The sequence below is a fragment of the Bos indicus x Bos taurus genome, chromosome 1 (genome assembly GCF_003369695.1).
Source record: "Bos indicus x Bos taurus breed Angus x Brahman F1 hybrid chromosome 1, Bos_hybrid_MaternalHap_v2.0, whole genome shotgun sequence".
Lineage (NCBI taxonomy): Eukaryota > Metazoa > Chordata > Mammalia > Artiodactyla > Bovidae > Bos > Bos indicus x Bos taurus.
The window spans coordinates 67,212,534-67,231,441 of NC_040076.1; the positions used below are offsets into that span (position 1 = coordinate 67,212,534).

At 47.1% G+C, this 18,908-nt stretch overlaps 1 protein-coding gene across 1 annotated transcript in view; it reads left to right on the top strand.

Moving 5' to 3' along the window:
- Positions 1-18,908, top strand: part of PDIA5 (protein disulfide isomerase family A member 5) — a 92,831-nt gene that overhangs the window by 62,435 nt on the left and 11,488 nt on the right. Inside the window, exons 12-14 of the mRNA XM_027535606.1 lie at positions 12,792-12,862; positions 13,403-13,563; positions 17,272-17,402. Coding sequence (XP_027391407.1) covers positions 12,792-12,862; positions 13,403-13,563; positions 17,272-17,402 — 363 coding nt within the window. The remainder of the gene's footprint in view (positions 1-12,791; positions 12,863-13,402; positions 13,564-17,271; positions 17,403-18,908) is intronic.

Consider the following 18,908-nt stretch of genomic DNA (forward strand, 5'->3'; position numbering starts at 1 on the left):
AAAACAAGGCAAACTTTCAAATCTACAAGGGTTAGAATTAGAGAAAGGAAAGCTAGTTAAAATACTGAGCAACTGCATGAAGATTTTAAAAGATCCCCACAGACTGAAATAGTGGAAGTCAAATTATAAAGCTGAATTTATCTTTATGATTTTCTGCTAATTAAAAAGGGAGTGCATATATGTTTTATAAAGGGATAATATAGGAAAGTACAGAGAAGAAGATTAACCTTGTTCCTGGTACAGATTCCCAGGAAGAGCCATGGTCCCTCTTTGCCGTGTTATTTCTGTACAGAGGAAGTGCTCAATGTTAGTTTCCGTCAGAGTCCCACTTGCCTGGAACCTTAATCAAGTGCCTGTGGGACTGCACTCCTGGGTTCTTGGCAGGAGAGGCGCCTGGTATTATCAAACACCTCCATGGCCCCCCTGCTTCTTTACCCTCTTTTCCAGCTTTCCTGCCACGCAATTCCCATCTCAGCCTTTTCCTCCATCTCCCTCCCAGCTGGAGTCCTGGAGAAATCCCACACAGATTTTTCTGCAGCTTGTACTCCCGATGCCCGAGTTGTCATTGAACAAATAAACTCAGCCTGGCCACAACGAGCAAACAGTCACAACAAGGGAACGGGGTGCTGAGACTCACAAGCAGGTGTGCCCCCAGAGCCCACTGTCCAGGTCTGGGCCACCTCCAAGGAACAGTGTGTTGCAAGCAGTGGGCTCCTAGAGGGGTGGTGCCCCATGCGGGGCAAGGACAGAGCCCAGTCCCCTCTGCTCTCCATGTGGCCCTTGACACGGGGCTCTGAGTGGTTGTGGGGAGGTCACAGCCCCAGGCCCAGTCCTGTGATCCGCAGAGCAGTAAATAGTATCTGAAGATGGCGAGGTAGCAGGACCCCAGTAGCCAGCGCTCCGTGGTGCCTTGTGTTTCTTTCTGCAGCATCCGAATGAGAAAAGTCACTGCCCGTTGTCACTCATCTCTCTTCACTGTTTGCTTTGCTGCTGTAATGAGTACCAGCTCCTCCCTCTCTGTGTGCCTGCAGCCCGGCTAACGCAGGGAAGGACATGCTGCTGTAATGCCCCCCGCCCCCCGGAGTGACTGTCACTCACGTGGGGAGATAGAAGGAACAAAGTGGGGCTCCAAGGAGGGGGGTCTGAGGAGCAGCCTGTCTCTCCCACGGGGGTCCTGGGGCCTAAGGAGAAGCTGCTGGGGAATCAGAGCACCCTTGCTGCCCCTTCCCCAGGGCAATGGCAGCCTGCCCACAGCCCTGTCCCATTTCTTGGCAGCAGCCCACCCAGGATGAGAGGTTTTCTTTGCCATAACTCCTGGTAGCAGGTATGTGCCAGAGATTCTGGGCCCAGCCTGCCTTCAGGAGCTGGGCTGCCTGTCTGGATTCAGTATCAGACCCCTGTCAGACCCCAGAATTTCTGCTGCTTATTTCATTTATGTCTACTCCAAGTAATATGTGATCCCTGGAACAGTACAGAGAAATATAAACAAGGAAAAAAACTATGTATAATCCCATTATTCAGAAGCAGCCACTTTATTTTTGTCATCATTCTTTCTAGTTGCTTTTTCTTTTTTATTTTTCCCTTGTTTTCAACTTTAAAAAAAATTGACATAAAGTTAAATTGACTTTTTTCCCTAATATATGTAGATTTGCGTAACCATCTTGCCATAAAACTCCTTTGTGTGATCACTCTTATTTTTTAAGGGCACAAATAATTTAAGAACAATGTTAACATTCTTGTTATTGGGGGCACAAAGTTCAAGGGATACATAGAATATAGTGTAAGCAGTGACAGTCCCCTCCCCACCGGGCCCCCCTTCTCAGGGTTGACCAGTGCTGACTGTTAGTTGTCTCTTTCCCTCCTGTGCTTCTCCCTGAATAACAGGGATCGTTTCTTACCCATTTTCCTGTGATTTGCATTTTTTTCACTTATCACTATATAGGTCTTGAATATATTTTTGTGTAAATGTAAGATGTTAGTATATAAATCTACCGCAGTCTTTTAAAACTAGTAAATAGTATTTTATAATTTACATATGCTATGGATTTTAAACCATCCCATCATAGACATCTATCTCCAGTATTTGTCCAGACAACACAGTAAACCTTTATAAACACATGTATTAGGGAACATGTCTAAAGGTTGAGATGTGTTAGGCTCCCGGAAGGGAGGGTGCTAGGCCCTGTGTTAAGTGTGCTTGAGCCTTGATAGATGCCACCCACTTCTCTCCAGGAAGGGCTCACCACACCCGGTGAGCAGTGCGTGACAGAGCCTGCCTCCTCGCCAGCCCTGAATACTATCAGCCGTTTATATTCCTGCTAGATGGGGCAATGGGACAACTTGTCCGCAGCTCCCAGGCCTCCAGGGAAGTGAGCATCCCTTCATGTGGTAATCAGCCTTTCGTACTTCTTCTGTGAGCCAACTGTTCATTCCCTTTGTCCGTTGTTCTATGGGTTGTCTTTTTCTTCTTGACCTAAACTATTTTCTGTGTTCCAGATGTTCCCTGTTGGTCTGTTGCTTACTTTTGGTCTATGCTGCCTTTTCATTGTACAACAGCATTACCTTTTTATAGTCACATACAAGCTAGAATGTTTATTGAGCACTTGGTGTGGATCAAGCATTGTTCTAAGCACTTTCCATATATGAACTCATTTAATCTTCACAAGAAGTCCTGTGAAGTGGGTATCATGATTATCTCCATTTTACAGCTTAGGAAAGGGAGGCACCAAAAGGTTGAGAAGCTTGCCAGAGGTCATATATCCAAAAAGGTAGGGCCAGGGAAAAACCCAGGTCCTAGGGCCACAGCCTGCAAGGACCAAGCCCTCTGAGAACCTGCCTTTTCCCTCTTGACCTCTGGGATATCCATCCCCGGGATGTAAAAATAGTGTCCTAGGACTTCTGGGTGGTGCTAATGGTAAAGAATCCAGCTGTCAGTGCAGGAGACAAAAGATGCAGGTTCCATCCCTGGGTTGGGAAGATCCCTTGGAGGAGGGCATAGCAACCTACTCCAGTATTCCCTGGAGAATCCCATGGACAGAGGAGCCTGGCGGGCTACAATCCATAGTGTCTCAAAGATTCAGACAAGACTGAAGCAACTTAGCACAAATCTATTTTGTGATATTTTTGTTTTTCTCATTTTGCTTTTTAATTCATCTGGATTTTTCATTTGTTTTGCCAGGTGGGAGGAAGGGATTTCATTTTAAGTTCTGTTTTCCATGCTTTTTCATTTATATTTTTCTTAACATAATACAAAATAATGTTATTAAAAATGCTTATTTGTTCATACTTTTGTGGTCACATAATATTCCATTATATAATGGCACCATAAATTACCTAACCAGCCCCATAATGTTGGAGGTTTGAGTTGTTTACTGTATTTCCCCTTATAAATCATGCTGCAGAGGGCAATTTTCGTGTATAAATATTTGTCCACGTGTCAGATTATCTCCTTAGGATAGAAGCCTGGAAGAAAAAATTTTACAGCTTGTTATTTACATTGTATACTAATGTAAAGGAAGGGGGGAAAAAATCCCATGCTTTCTCTTTAAACAAGAAAGATGAGCCATTCATCAGGATGTGTCTGCCCCAGAGTGTCTGAGTGTCTACAGTCAGCTTTGGTGCAGGTACAGCTGGAAGCCTCGAAAGAGCCCTGAGGTCTCTAGGGGGGCCTGTCACAGTGTTAAATGTTAAAGCATTAGTGTTTCTGCTAGCATCTTTAGGAGACCCACCTCCCTGGCTTGTCCAAGCCAAGGTCCAGGCAAGGCAGCAGGAATCTGGGTAGGAAAATCCAGGTTCCTCTCGAGTGTCAGGTACTAGGGAGCTTTCTAGAATAATCTGGTCCCCTGGAAGATTCTGGTTCCAAGAGCCAGGAAAGTCTCCATTGCTGGTCTGTAATAAAATCTTAGGTGTAACTGAAGTTAATGGAATCCAGAGGAATGCGAAGGCCTGAGGTTGACGGGAGGCCAGCATTCCCACAGCCAGAAAAGAGTGGTCGCGGAGCTGCTGGGCAGCCTCTTTGCCAGGTCGTGAAAATCGGTGTAAGTGTACTTACACAGCTGATAAAAACCCAACAAGGAAGTTTGGCAGTAAAACTTAATGGCCCATCAAATCACAATCAGGACAGTAATGCAGCGGGCCGGAGTTCTCACTGTCCTGTCCACATAGCCGTCCTGGAGGCTGGGGTCCAGGCAGTCACCACTCACACTCTCAGCTCCCCAGGACAGGCGGTTGCCAGCGAGGGAGACCTTTGCTCAGCCAGACAGCTCTCCTCCCAGGGGCCTGGCTGGTTTCCTCAACCCAACTGTTTACAGAAGTTTATTGCTTAGCCTTTGTATCTTGTTCAGGGAGCAGAGGGAATAGCGGCTGGTAGTGAAAACCAGTAACTCTATCGGGAGAACTCTTGGAAATGTATGGGAAACTTCAGGACGACATCCAGATATATTGGAGATTTCCAAAGATGTTTTCCAGACCTAGTAAGGAGCATGGAAGTGTATAAATTTGGGGGTGGGGTGCGGTGAGGCTGTGCACATTGTAAATGACATAGCTACTGGTTTTACTAAATAGAGGTTTAGTCAACCTAGTAACTGGTGTGGCTTTTGCCCCAAAAGAAAGCGGATGCTGTCCTGACCATCCCCTCCTCAGCCAGGCATGAATGATTCAGTTCAACCTTGTATGCACTGCTCTAAACCTGAACAACACAGCCATTCATTCACAAAGTGTGTGGGATGCCATCGTCAGTACCAGAGATGTGGTGGGGAGTGAGACTAAGTGAGATCAGTGTGTACAGAGCTTCATCCCAGTTGGGGGTTTGGAGGGTTCAAGTAAGCAGATTACTCCAGCTATTTGGAGAACAGTCGAGAAAATAAACAGGCTGTTCGAAGCGAATGTGATGCGTTGAGCCTCCCTGGGGTTAGGTGGTCAGGGAATTTCTCTGTAGAAGTGAAATGTGAGCTAAAGCCTGCGTGATGTGAAGCGGTCAGTCATACAAAGACCTAGGGGAGGATCATGTTCCAGGCAATAGCTCGTTAAGAGCTGTGAGGGTAGAAATGAGCTTGCTGAGATAGGAAAACAGAGGTCACAGGTTGCAGTGTAGAGGACAGAGGGACACTCCCTGAGTTGAGGTTGAAGGCAGGAAGGTCTGATTATGTGGAACTTGTGGCTGTGGGAGGGAGTTTGGATTTCAATCTGCTTGTGATGGAAGCGATTGGAAAGTTTTGACCAAGGGAATTTGATAAGACTTATGGTTTGAAAAGATGCCCTGGTCACCCCCTAAATATCAGGAGACAGCAATCTAACAGTCACAGGGCATTGCAAAATGAACTACCATAGGAGTATATGAATAAGACGTCCTTTATGAGTAGAAGAGAAATAGGTGGTCTAGGGGAGCTGAAGTGAACTAGAGAGTCAAAGTCTGGGCCAGAGCTGGGGTGGACATTGTCTAGAGAGGCCTTGTCCATCAGGGCTGAGGCTGTGATGGAGTGAGCTGGGGGCTGTGGACAGAACTTTGGGAAAAAGACTGGCTTGTGTGGTTGCAGTGTGCTCCAGCCAGAAGCCTTGTAATCCTACTTTGTAATCCCATCTTGTTTATCCGTGGCCCCTGGAAACCCACCCCCAGTTTATCACTTCATCTCCCAGAGCTGTCATTTCTGGTGATCTCTGTCCTATGTTTCATGAGGCTGCTGAGACAGTGTGTGGAAAGCCAGTGCAGAGAGAGTGAGCCCTTTTATTACTTGGTAGAGTCCTACAGACGGGGCTGGAGGTTCAGGAGAGCTGTGTGTGCACACCACAGAATCTGTCACCTCCGCATGTCCTCCAGCCACCCCTCCCATGTCTAGGGCAGGCCTCACGGGTCGATCACAGCTCCTCTTCCCTGTGAGCTAGTTTTCCATCTCAGGAGTCCATCTCCAGCCCGCCGCTGATAGAGGCTGGCAGGCGATGTGGAGTCCATTTGCTTCCCCAGGGAGCAGTAGCATCAAAGGACTGAGTCTGTTAAAAGTATGAAGGTGAACTCACTCATCTTGAGGGGTCCTGCCTCATTGACTGGTACGTTTTGGAGAGAAAAAATGGTTTTCTGTGAGTAACTTTGTCTTTTTTGTCTTCTCTGCCCTCACTCTCACATAGTCCCACTGCCCACCTTGAACGTGGGCCCTGCTGGCACTTGCTTGACATCACGTTCTTATCCTGATGGAGGAGGGGGTGGTCAGGGGAGGATCCCCTTCCTGCCCCTCCTGCCTGCCGTGGAGGCCTCTTAGAGCCGGAAGCCCGGGTCTCCTGAGGCTTGCCCAGGCCTCTTTTCCTTCTGCTCTTCTGGGTTGAGTGGCTCTGCTCAGGCCACTCACTACTTACTACAAGGCAGAGAGAACTCTTGGGTGTCAGTCCTCCACAGCAGGGGGAGAGCCTGTGAGCTTCTTTTTCTCAATGTCTCTTCATGCAAGGTGAGCCCCTCTACCCCGGGGGAGTCAGCCTGGGAGCTGCGGGTAGTGGCGAGGAGCGGGTGGTTACCTCGGGGCAGGGTGCCGGGAGTTCTCAGCCTGGAGGCAGGCCTGCGGATTTCTCTAAGAGCTGTAGACCCCCCTGACTGTAAACCCCAGAGAGTGATTTATTCCTTTTATTTTAGTCAGATTAAAAAAAAAAATTTTTAAGTCAATATATTTTATGTTAAGTCAGTAGAATCCTCCTTAGAATATCTGATTTACTCCAGACATGGGGATCCACGTGGAAGGGAACCTCAGTCTGACACCTGTGTGGACAGCTCCTTGTTCTTCTACCCCGACCACTACGGGAAAGTGACTGCCTCGAGTCAGCCCTTCCCTGTCTTGGCCTCTTATAAGACCAGGGGTCTGTGAACCAGTCAGGACATTCAAAGCCCTCTGAAGTTATTCATAAGTATAGACTGTATATGCATCAATATGGGAGAGGTGAGAGAGAAGCTTCCATTAAATTCTCAAGAATGTCAGTGACCCAAAAGAGCCCAGAGTCCTCCCAGACCAGAGGAGGATGCTCTCTGTTTGGCTGTTGTGGGCGGCTGCTGCCTGCAGGTGGAGGCCCGTGGGGGAGTCCCAAGCTGGACTGTGGGCTTTAAACAGAAATAATGCTGTGCTCTACATGCTTCAGGAACATCCTGTTAAATGGGCTTTTGTGGTCTTTCTTGAGGCTCTACATAGAATCTGTGTAGAAGATTGCTTCTGTGGGGAAATCACATTTTCAGTTCCAAACAAAGTTTACCAAAACAAAACGAAAGATACTTTTGTAGCTCAGTTGTTTATAAAGTGTAAATGGGTTCTGATCATGCTAAATGTTCAGCTCTGGAAAATAATGTTCTTATATTTTAATATTGTGATGACTTTGATATCTGCATGGTTCACCAGCGTCCCAAGTGGGCTCTAGTCAGACCATGAGCCCACAGGGGTCCTCTTCCTCTGGCTCATTTGAGAAGGACCAACATGTTAGTGCCGCTGAGAATCGTGGCCACTCCCCGGGCTGGATTCCATCAGTGAATTTCGTCCATCGAGTCATCTCATGGCTTCCCCGGAGCACTCTCTCCAGAGGAGGGCTTGACAACACTGGCCTGCATTTTCTGGTGTGTGTGTGTGTGTGTGTATTTGTGTTTGGGGGGTTGTAGTTAGGATAGACACTGTGGGGCCCCTGTATTTTCTGTTATGTGTGTGTGTATTTGTATTTGGAGGGTTGTAGTTAGGATAGACACTGTGGGGCCCCTGTATTTTCTGTTATATGTGTGTGTGTGTGTGTATTTGTATTTGGGGGGTTGCAGTTAGGGTAGACACTGTGGGGCCCCTGTCAGTGGGAGGAACAAAGTGAGCATAGACTGAGGAAGCTGGAACAGACAGAGATTGAATGTGTGTCTCAAGGCCACGTGGAGCTGAGCTCTGCAAGAATGACCTTGAAGGAAAGAGGAACTTTTGTCCTAGCCAAAGTGCTCAGATGGAGGCAGGAAAGCTGTTTACGTGGCCCAGTGGCTTCTGGGGAGAAGGGGGTATGTGTGAGAGGGCTCCTCTGGTAATACTGGTGTGTGTCTTCCTTCCTTCCTTCTTTTGTCCCAATTCTTTTTTTTTTTAATTAAAGTGTAGTTGATTTATAGTATTATATTAGTTTCAGGTATGCAACATAGTGATTCAATATTTTTTAGATTGTACTCCATTTAAAGCTTTTACAAAGCGATAGCTATACATCCCTGTGCTCTGTCCTTGTTGCTTATTTTACACATGGTAGTTTGTAACTTTGCATCCCATACCCTTATCTTGCCCCTTTTCCCTTTCCTCTCCCCACTGGTAACCTCTGGTTTGTGCCAGCTGTGAGTCTGTTTCTGTTCTGTTATAAACATTTGCTTCTTTTATTGTTTAGAGTCCACATATAAGTGATTAACATAGAGTATTTGTCTTTTTCTGTCTGACTTCACTAAGCATAGTACCCTCTATGTCTATACACATTGTTACAAATGGCAGAATTTTATTATTTTTATGGTGGGATAATATACCATTGTATACATGTACTGCCTCTTCTTTATCCATTTATCTGTTCATGGACACTTCAGTTCAGTTCAGTCGCTCAGTCATGTCCGACTCTTTGCGACCCCACGAATCGCAGCACGCCAGGCCTCCCTGTCTATCACCAACTCCCGGAGTTCACTCAGACTCATGTGCATCAAGTCGGTGATGCCATCCAGCCATCTCATCCTCTGTCGTCCCCTTCTCCTCCTGCCCCCAATCCCTCCCAGCATCAGGGTCTTTTCCAATGACTCAGCTCTTTGCATGAGGTGGCCAAGTTGCCTCCATATACTGGCAGTTGTAAATAATGCTGCTATGCATTGGGGTGCATATATCCTTTCAAATTAATGGGGTTTTTTGGTTTTTCTTTCAAAATATATACCCAGGAGTGGACTTTCTGGGCCATTTGATGGTTCTATTTTTAGTTTTTTGAGGAGCCTCCATACTGTTTTCCATAGTGAATGCACCATTATATTCTCAATGGTGTACCAAGGTTCCCTTTTATCTACTTCCTTGCCAACTTTCATTGTTTGAGGACTTTTTTGACGAGAGCCATTCTGAAAGCTGTCAGGTGATATCTCATTGTGGTTTTGATTTGTATTTCTCTAATGATTAGCCCTGGGATTTCTTTGGAAGGACTGATGCTAAAGCTGAAACTCCAGTACTTTGGCCACCTCATGCAAAGAGTTGACTCATTGGAAAAGACTCTGATGCTGGGAGGGATTGGGGGCAGGAGGAGAAGGGGACGACAGAGGATGAGATGGCTGGATGGCATCACCTACTCGATGGACGTGAGTCTGAGTGAACTCCGGGAGTTGGTGATGGACAGGGAGGCCTGGCGTGCTGCGATTCATGGGGTCGCAAAGAGTCGGACACAACTGAGAGACTGAACTGAACTGAATGATTAGCAATGTCTTTGGGAAAATGTCTGTTCAAGTCTTATGCCCATTTTTAACTCAGATTGTTTGTTTTTTTTGATTTTGAGTTATTTGAGCTGTTTGTTTTTTTATTAACCCCTTATCAGTCATATCATTTATAAATATTTTCTTCCATTCAGTAGGTTGTCTTTTCATTTTGTCAGTGGTTTACTTTGCTACACAAAGCTTTTATGTTTAATTAGGTCCCATTAGATTATTTTTGCTTTTGTTTTTTTGCCTTAAGAGACAAATCCAAACAAACTTTACTACAATTTGTCAGTGTTCCACTTGTGTTCTAGAAGTTTTATATTTAGGTCTTGACTCTGTTTTGAGTTCTTTTTCATATATGGTGTGATAAAATGTTTTAACTTTATTCTTTAACATTTAGCTGTTCAGTTTTCCCTGCACCACTTATTGACGAGACTGTCATTTTTTCTTTATATAAATTTGCCTCCTTTGTCATAGATGAGATGAATTGATCCTAAGTGGGTTTATTTCTGGGATCTCTATTCTGTTCCATTGATCTCGGTTTTTGTTTCACTACCATAGTGTTTTGATTACTGCAGTTTTGCAGTGTTGTCTGAAGTCAGGGAGTGTGGTATCTCCAGCTGCTTTGTTCTTTTTTCTCAAGATGACCTCGGCAATTCAGGGTCTCTTGTGGTTCCATATAAATTTTAGGATTATTTATTCTAACTCTGAAAAATGTCATAGGCATTTTGATAGGGATTGTATTAAACCTGTAGATTGCTTTGGTAGTATGGACATTTTAATAATTAATTAATCTTCTAATCCACAAACACAGGTCATCTTTCCATCTCTGTGTATCATCTTCAATTTGTCATCATTGTTTTATAGTTTCAGAATATAGGTCTTTCATCTCCTTAAGTTTATTCCTAGATATTTTATTCTTTTCAATACAGTTTTTAAACAGGATTGTTTTCTTGCTTTTTCTTTCTGATAGTTTGTTATTAGTATAAAGACAATGACATATTTCTGTGTATTAAGTTTATATCCTACAACTTTACTGAACTCATTTGTTTGTTCTAATAGTTTTTTGGTAGAGACATTAGGGTTTTCTATATGTAGTTTCATGTCATATGTAAATAGTGATGATTTTATTTCCTTTCCAGTTTGAATGCCTTTTATTTCTTTTACTTGTCTGATTGCTATGGCTAGGACTATGTTGAATAAAAGTGGTGAGAGGAGACATCTTTGTCTTATTCCTGATTTTAGAGGAAAGGCTTTCAGCGTTTCACTGCTGAGTGATGTTAGCTGTGACTTTGTCATGAATGGCATTTATTTTGTTGAGCTGTGTTGCCTCTGTGCCAGCTTCGATGAGAGTTTTTATCAAGAATGTACGTTGAATTTTGTCAAATGCTTTTTCTGCATCTATTGACATGGTCTTTTTGTTAATATGTTGTATCACATTGATTTATTTGCAGATATTAAACCATCCTTTCATCCCTGTAATAAATCCCACTTGATCATACTGTATGATTCTTTATATATATTGTTGAATTTGGTTTGCTCAGATTTTGTAGAGAGTATATTACATCTGTATTCATCAGAAAGTTAGTTTGTAGTTTGTTTGTAGTGCTTTTACCTGGTATCAGTGTCAGGGTAATGGTGACTTTGTAGAAAGAATTTGGGAAGTGTTCCATTCTCTTCCATTTTCAGGAGCTAGTTTGAGAAGAATAGATATTAGCTCTTCTTTACATGTTTGGTAGAATTACCCTGTGAAGCTATCTGGTCCTGGACTTTTGTTTGCTGAAAGTTTTTTTTTTTTTTTTTTTTATGAATTCAACTTCACTAGTAGTGATCAGTATGTTCAGATTGCCTGTTTCTTCCTCATTCAGTCTCCAAGGATTATGTTTCTAGAAATTTGTTCATTTTTTCTAGGTTTTGGTGTATAACCATAGTAGATTTTTTCATATCTCTGATAACTGGTTGTTATTTCTCCTCTTTCATTTACTTGAGTCCTCTTTTTTCCTTAGTGAGCCTGGCTAAGGTTTATTAATTTTGTTTATCTTTTAAAAAAAGCCAACTCTTGGTTTCATTGATCTTTTGTATTGTTTTCTTGGTCTTTGTCTTATTTGTTTCCTCTCTGATCTTTGTTATTTTCTTCATTCAACTGACCTTTAAGTTTGCTTGTTCTTTTTCTAATTCCTTTAGATGATAGATTAGGTTGTTTATTTGAGATGTTTCTTGAAGTTCCCCTTTATCATTATAAACTTAAGTCTCAGAACTGCTTTTCTGCATCCCATAGATTTTGGAAAGTTGTGTTTCCATGCCTTGGTATTTTCTGATAGCCTTTTTAATTCTTTATTGACCTGTTGATTTTTTAGTAATAGCATGCTGCTTGGTCTCCACGTATCTTCCTTTCTTGTCTTGCTTTTTCCCAATAATCAGTAGTAGAATCATGGTGCTCTAAGCTCCCAAGCAGCAGCACACACCGCAAGAAGGCCAGGTCACGTCCCTGTATCCAATTAGCCTTGTCTGTGTGTACCCACCCCAGCCAGCTTTCCCTTGAGAGCGGTCTCCAGCTGAACCAGTCTGGTCCTACTGGCCTCATAGCCCCCTTTGCCGAGATGCTAGAAAATTCTCTTTCTGCTAAAATGAAAGCAATTTAAAAGTGTCCTGTTATCACCTACAGAAAGTAGGTGGGGCTTCCTTTTTAATGTATCAAATGTTATTATTTGTAGCATTATTGCATTCAAGTGGTTGTAAGGAGAAGAGGGCAAAGCAAAGCAGTCTATCCCAAGAAAATGCCATTTGTTTGGAAATGACAAGTGCTTGTCAGATCATACCACCTCCCTTGTGGGGACAGTCAGAACTTGATTTTTCCCCCATTCTCTTGCTTTTGTGAATTCTTATTCTCAGTTCAAGGCCCAGTTCACGTCTGCCTGCATGGTGCTAGGAAGCACACGCTGCTGGTGGCCGTGGCCTCCAGCTAGATTGCTTGGGTTTTCAGCCCAGCTGTGTGACGTGTGGCTGTGTATGAACCTTGGGCAGTCATCCACCCTCTCAGTGCCTCAGCTTTCTCATCTATAAAATGGAGATAACATAGTTCAGACCTTGTAGATAACATAGTTCATACAGACAGTCACCTGGAGCAGGGCCTGGCACATGGGACCTATATATATACGTATCACCAGTATTGTTGATGCAGTTGATTCATTTTTGCCTCTTGTGCCCCTCCCACCCCCAGTGGATCAGGTGAAAGCTTTCTTTTCTCTGAGCTGGTACTGTTATTCTTTTCTCCTGGGTACCCCTGATATCTAGTACTAGGACCCAGCCGTTTTCCGGAGGCAGGAGACATCCTTGGAGCCTCCATGCCATGGGGATGGTTTCTCTTGATTTCTTCCCACAGGGTGTGGACACTGTAAGAAAATGAAGCCAGAGTTTGAGAGTGCAGCAGAAGTCCTCCACGGAGAAGGAGATGTAAGCTTTCTTTCCTTAACCTCCCCCGTTGCTCTCTACTAAATTCGTATCATTCAGTAATACGAACCCTTAGGACAACTTTCCCCTGCAAGCTCTGTAGCAGCTCCCCAGCTCCAAGCAGCTCCCCAGCTCCATGGAGCCCTGCAGGCCTTCTCTGTCCCTGAGTAGATGTGTCTTAGTCAAGCAGGTGGGGCTCCTACCAGGGGTGGAGCAGTGCTCAGAGACCATGGGGTCTGGTTCAGAGGAATGTACCTGGAGGTACCCATCCAGGTGACCTATGCCAAGGTCATGGGCTCTGGGATGAAGCCCCATGGTTCTTTTTCTGTGGGACCTTGCCTATCGGGAACTGCCACAGTCTACTCCAGGCCACAAATGAGATTGGTGGACATGCCAGTGTCCAGTTGTTCCTGGGATGTATGGAGTTCCCGCCCCATGAGGTTCTGACAGGCCCAGGGTGGGCTGGGGCCGGCGTCCGGGCTCCTCTTCTGCCAGCACCGCGTCTGAGGGTGTCATGCATGGTTGGCCTCTCCCCCGTCCCAGAGCTCTGGTGTCCTTGCAGCTGTCGATGCCACCATCAACAAGGCCCTGGCAGAACGATTCCACATTGCCGAGTTTCCTACACTCAAATATTTTAAGAATGGGGAGAAGTATGCAGTGCCTGCGCTCAGAACAAAGAAGAGCTTCATCGAGTGGATGCGAAAGTGAGTCTGATGGTCTCAATAGCACGTGCTGGTCCCTGGCTGTTGGCCGCTGGACAGGGCCTTGAGGAGATGAAGTACACTTAGGAGCTGCTGACCTTGGCTCAGGGCCTAGGAGCCAAGACAGATAGGGCTTCCCAATCCTCAGGGCACCTCGGGTGTGCTGACCCCGTGTCCTCATCCAGCAGGTCACAGTAACCTTTCTAGGTGTGGTGGCGTCAGCTGCAGGAAGCCATGTGATTCTTTATTAGGACACCCTTCCCCAGTGTGCTAGCCCCAGGTTTCATCATATACACTTTATGCCATTCCTTGTGAGTGGACAAAGGAAACCCAGCTCTTCACGTCCAGAGCTGGACTCCAGGGGCCCAATTCTGGGCCTTCAGTAGTGTCCATGGGGCGGCCCCTGGTGGTTTCAGGTTGAAAAGAAAGGGTTGAAGAGCTCCCTCTGCCTGAGTGTTAGTTTGTGAGGGCTGCCACTGCCAGGACCACAGGCCAGGTGGCTTAATAGCAGGAGTTATTTTTTTTGTTTTGTTTTGTTTTGTTTTGTTTTTACAATTCTAGAGACCAGATAAGACATCGGGGGTGTTGCTTTCCCTGAGCCTCTCTGTGGCCATCTGCGTGTTCTCACATGGTCTTCCCCCAGCCGTGTCCTAATCTCCTCGTCTATAAAGGACACCCGTGAGATCAGATGAGGGTCTACCCGAATGACCTCATTTTAACTTACCTCTCTAAAGACCCTCTCTCCACATACAGTCCCGTTCTAGGGTATTTGGGATTAGGACTTCAGCATAAGAATTTGGGGTAGGAGACACAGTTCACTCCATGGCAGCTGGCAAGTCCAAAAAACATCATGAGGAGCCTTGCAATTGTTCATTCGAGGACTTTGGAACCTGCAGTTATTAGCCTGTCCCCCTCCTGCGAGGGGACTAACTGGGCCACCACACAAGTGCTTTCTCCTGTCCTCACCCCTCCCCCGAGAATCACACCTATACGTAACTTGAATATCTGAGAATACTGCCCCATTTCTGCACTGAGGGAAAGGTAAAGTCAAAGAAGACACTCTCCAGCCTTTGCAGAGGCCCCTGGTGTGTGGCATAATCATGCCCGTGTGAGAACCAAGACTTGAGAGTCACCCAGTGATGTGAGAACTGTGCAAAATAGCAGCATCCAGGGGCAGTTACTTTGTCAGAACACTGGTCCTCAAACTTGGATGTGTGTAAACATTACCTGGTGTTGAGGTGCTTATTGAAGTACAGATTCTGAACCTTTGATTCGGAAAATGTGAATGAAAGAAATTAGTTGGGGTTTTGAGAAACACCAACTTATGGAACAGGAGCAAAGTTTCCACTTGGTTCAGGAGAGGCTCCTGGCAAGAGGTGAATGGACTGGTCAGGTCCTGGTCTCAGCCCCTCCAGTCTCCTGCTGATCACTAGGGGTGGATGCTCAGTAGCCAGGCCTTGTCTTAGGACCAGAGGGAGCAGTGGTTCATCTCCAAGAGGACTGAGACGCTCTGTCTGCCGGTCCTCTGGTGCAGGAGGCAGGTTGCTCTTCACACCCACCTCTCTGGCCTCACTCTGCTGCCAGGGCTGGTTCCCTGGGAAGGACTGGGCAGGGCAGGGGCTCAGGTGAGGTGTCTGGTGCTTGCACTGTGGTTAGAGGGCTGGGGGAACCAGAGGGTTGATCATTGCCAATCCTTGGTCCAGAGGACTGGACACAGATGGCGAGCATGGAGGGTCTCTGTCCTTCCTGTCCTAGTCACCACCTGAAGAAGCACGAGGGTAAGAGTGTGGGCTTCGGAGTCTGAGAACCCTGCACTCAGATCATGACCCTGGGCCGTTTACTTGACCCTGCTAAGCCCCAGCTTCCCATCTGTAAAGTGGAGACAATACTTTTCCCATAGACTTGTTCAGAGAATTAAATTGGATTATTGTGCATGGTGTTTGTTATTGATGCCAGTTCTCATGTGGTGCAGTAACTGATGGTGCTGCCACCTAAGTGCTGGAACCTCCCAGCCTTGGCAGCATGCTTGTATAACTGTTGCCCCATTTTATACTCAGATCCTACCGAGGCCTATCCCTATTTCCTTGGTTCAAAGAGGTGAAGTGCCTTTCCTTGGGACAAATTGTGGTTCTTTGGGAGCTCAAAAGGAATCCACCAGGCAGAGCATCATTTAACAGCAGATGCTTTGAGATGATGAGGGGCTGAGGCCACCAGCAGGAGGGTGAGCAGATGGTGTTGGGTGAGGTTGATGGCGCCTCTAGGCTTGTGCACGAGTGACCCAATCAGGTGACTAAGATGTGCCCACCAGCAGACCAGCCCAGGGAAGCAGGATCCTGGGACAGAGCAGAGCAGAGGGTTGGTGGGTGGTGTCAGCTGAGGAACCCAGGGTGTATGAGGGGATCTGGAGGGCAAAGAACGGGGCAAGACAGGAAGGCTGGGAGAGGCCAGTCTTGGTCACAAGAGCAGGGGTGCCATTAACCAAACGAAGAAGGTGGGGAAGAAAACTGTTTCGGGAGGTGTGGAAGAAGGGGAGCAGTTCTAAACCTTGTTGGGATTGGGGTGACAGTTGGACCTCCAGGTGGAAATACTGGGAGAACACCTGGAAATGGGCTTGGATGAGAGGTCAGGGCTCGAGTCATCCTCAGCCTAGGGCGTTATGGAAGCCACGCAGATGGATGAAACCTTTTGAGAATTGCAGGAGCATGGAGATGGAACCAGAAGAAGAGAATGGGCTTTGGGGAAGGTGGATGGGGTCTCTGCAGGTGCCTGGAAGGAGGGCTTCTGAAAGATGAGCGTGAACTTGGGGCAGCTGGCACTGCGCTTTGCTGCCTTCGCTGGGTACGAGGCCTGAGGTCTGGTGGGCAGGAGCTGTGTGGCACCAGGAGAAGAAGGGAGTGCAGGCAGGGAGTGGATGTGGCAGCATGGGTTCTGGACCACTCCCCAGAGCCACTTCTCAGAGAAGGGAGAGAGAAGCACGATTGTAGGAAGGGGGTCAAGGGCAGCAAGGGCTTTAAAAGACCCTGGAGATCTATACTTCTGTGAGGCAGAGTGGAGGGACCAGTGGACAGAAGTAGCCTGAAAAATTGTGAACCTTTATCGAATGCCTGTCCTGTATGAGTGCTTACAGGCTCTTAGCAACTGTTAGTTGCTTGACCGACTAGGTGCTTTACATGCTCTGTCTCTGTTCTTCTTAAGGATCCCAGGAAGTAGGTATCATTGTACTCATTTAACAGAAAAGAAAGTGGAAGCTCAGAAGGATTTGGTAACTTAACCTAAGGTCACGCAGGTGATCGGTAATCTGGATTTGAATGCAGACCCTACCTCACTCTTTGGCTCATGCTCTCTCCACCAGAACAAAGGCTCGGGAGCAGAAGATCACGGAGTGCTTAGGGTACCAGAAGAGGCAGGAGGGAGGGAAAGAGGGAGCCCAGGTGCTGGGGTTCTCCCCAGGGCGAGGAGACGACTGGAGAGGCTCCTTGTCCCCAAAACAGGCTCAGGTCCTTCACACCTTCACAAAATGGCTTCTTAAGAGGCTCCTTGGAGGGAATCTTTGCAGACAGTTCACTTTTCTTTCTGTTTAAACTGAGGATTTGAATTCAGTTTTGGAAAGGATGCAAAGTGATTTTCTCTTATGTGCTCCCCTGAGTGGTTGGGGGGGTGGTGGAAGCATTTCTCCCAGTGACTCTCTCCCCTCCACTCCGATTCCTTTAGCCCCGAGTCCCCGCCACCCCCAGACCCCGCCTGGGAAGAGCAGCAGACCAGCGTGTTGCATCTGTCTGGGGACAACTTCCGGGAGACCCTGAAGCGGAAGAAGCACGCCTTGGTCATGTTCTACGCCCCATGTAAGTCTCTGGGGTGGTCGCCGAGGGGTGAAGGATGGGGTGAGAAGATCCCCTGGGGACCTGGGCAGCCGCAAGCCAACCCTGGGCCATTTTTGCTGTGAGCAGGGCTCTAGTTTCATTCCTGGCTGAGGTCCTTGAGAATCCAGGGCCGGCTTGGTTGGGTTCTGTTCTCACAACAGTCCTAAAGCCCTCTGCTTCTGCCTGTGCCTGGGGCCTGCCTTGTATTAATGATTACTCAGCCACCTCACGTCCCTGGACTCTCCCCATCTGGCTCCCTCCATCCCTCCAGCCATTGACTTCACCTTTGAACCCTGGCACTTCTTAGCTGGGAATTCAGCCCGCCTCATTAGGCCTCTGTGTTCCTATCTTCCTGAGCACCGCCAGCCCAGCCTCCTCTCCCTGACCTTCCTGAATGGCTCTGAAGCCATGGGGTTGAAGCTGTGGTGGAAGTTCAGTCACATTTGCTCAGAGCTCCCCACCAGGATCCCCATTTTAATCAAAGCTTAAGTTGAGGGAATGACGTGTCTGCTGATGTAGGTGTTTGTGATCTCGAATTGTGTGTTCACTGATTCGTAAAGGAAAGGCTCTTGAATTTCTTGCTCTGCCCTTTCTCCCCCAGGTTATAGCTTAGTGTAATGGAATGGGGATAACAAAGCTGCACTCCACAGAGAAGCAGGCGGCTCAGTCTAGTCCTAGCCTCCCGTGCCTTCCTCTCCAGTGAGGAAGGTCTGCTCAGCTCTCACTGTCCAGGCAGGTCGCCTCCTGGCCTAGCCTCCAACCCCGCCCTCCTGTGGCTGACGCTTCCTCTGGTTGTGCCTTTTCTTCTGCAAGTGGGCCTTGCGCTCTTTCAGTCCTTTGCAGAGCTTCCTCCTGTCCTCCTCTGTCCTGAGAGTAAGTCCAGAAGACTGTGTGGATCTTAAGAAGCTATCTTCCTTCCAGGCAGAGTTGGGGGTGCAGCACTGAGACCAGGAGATGCCTGACTTGCCTGAAGCTTGGCAGCAAGTTAGTGATGATGGAGCCCTGCCCGCGGCCTGGGCTGATACCCTGTCTTAGTCACAATCCTGATTCAGAGGGTAGTTACTTCCCAGCACCTGGTGAGAACCTGGCTGGAGAGAGAGCCTTTGACCAGCCATGGGGTAGACTTGAGAGAATCCAGACTGAATACTTTCTCCAAATTCTCTTCCCTTGCCCCCAGACCTCAGTGGGGACACCTACCCTGAGGGGGTGCTAATGACCTCCTTAAAGTAACAGCTTTGTGCTTCATGTTTGGGACCCAGGATACTTGGGAAAGATGCCCGGTCCCTGCCCACCTCAAAAGTCTCACAGTCCATACCAATGAGAAATAACTAAATGTGATCCATGCAGGACCTGTTGCTGAGCGACTCAGCTGCTGGCAGAGGGCTTGGTGTCTGGAGTCTCCCATCTCTCTTGCTGCCATGTCCTGCCCTGAGCTCTGCTCTGGGCTCTGAGATGTGTGTTCATCACTGGACAGGAGCAGGGGGGAGG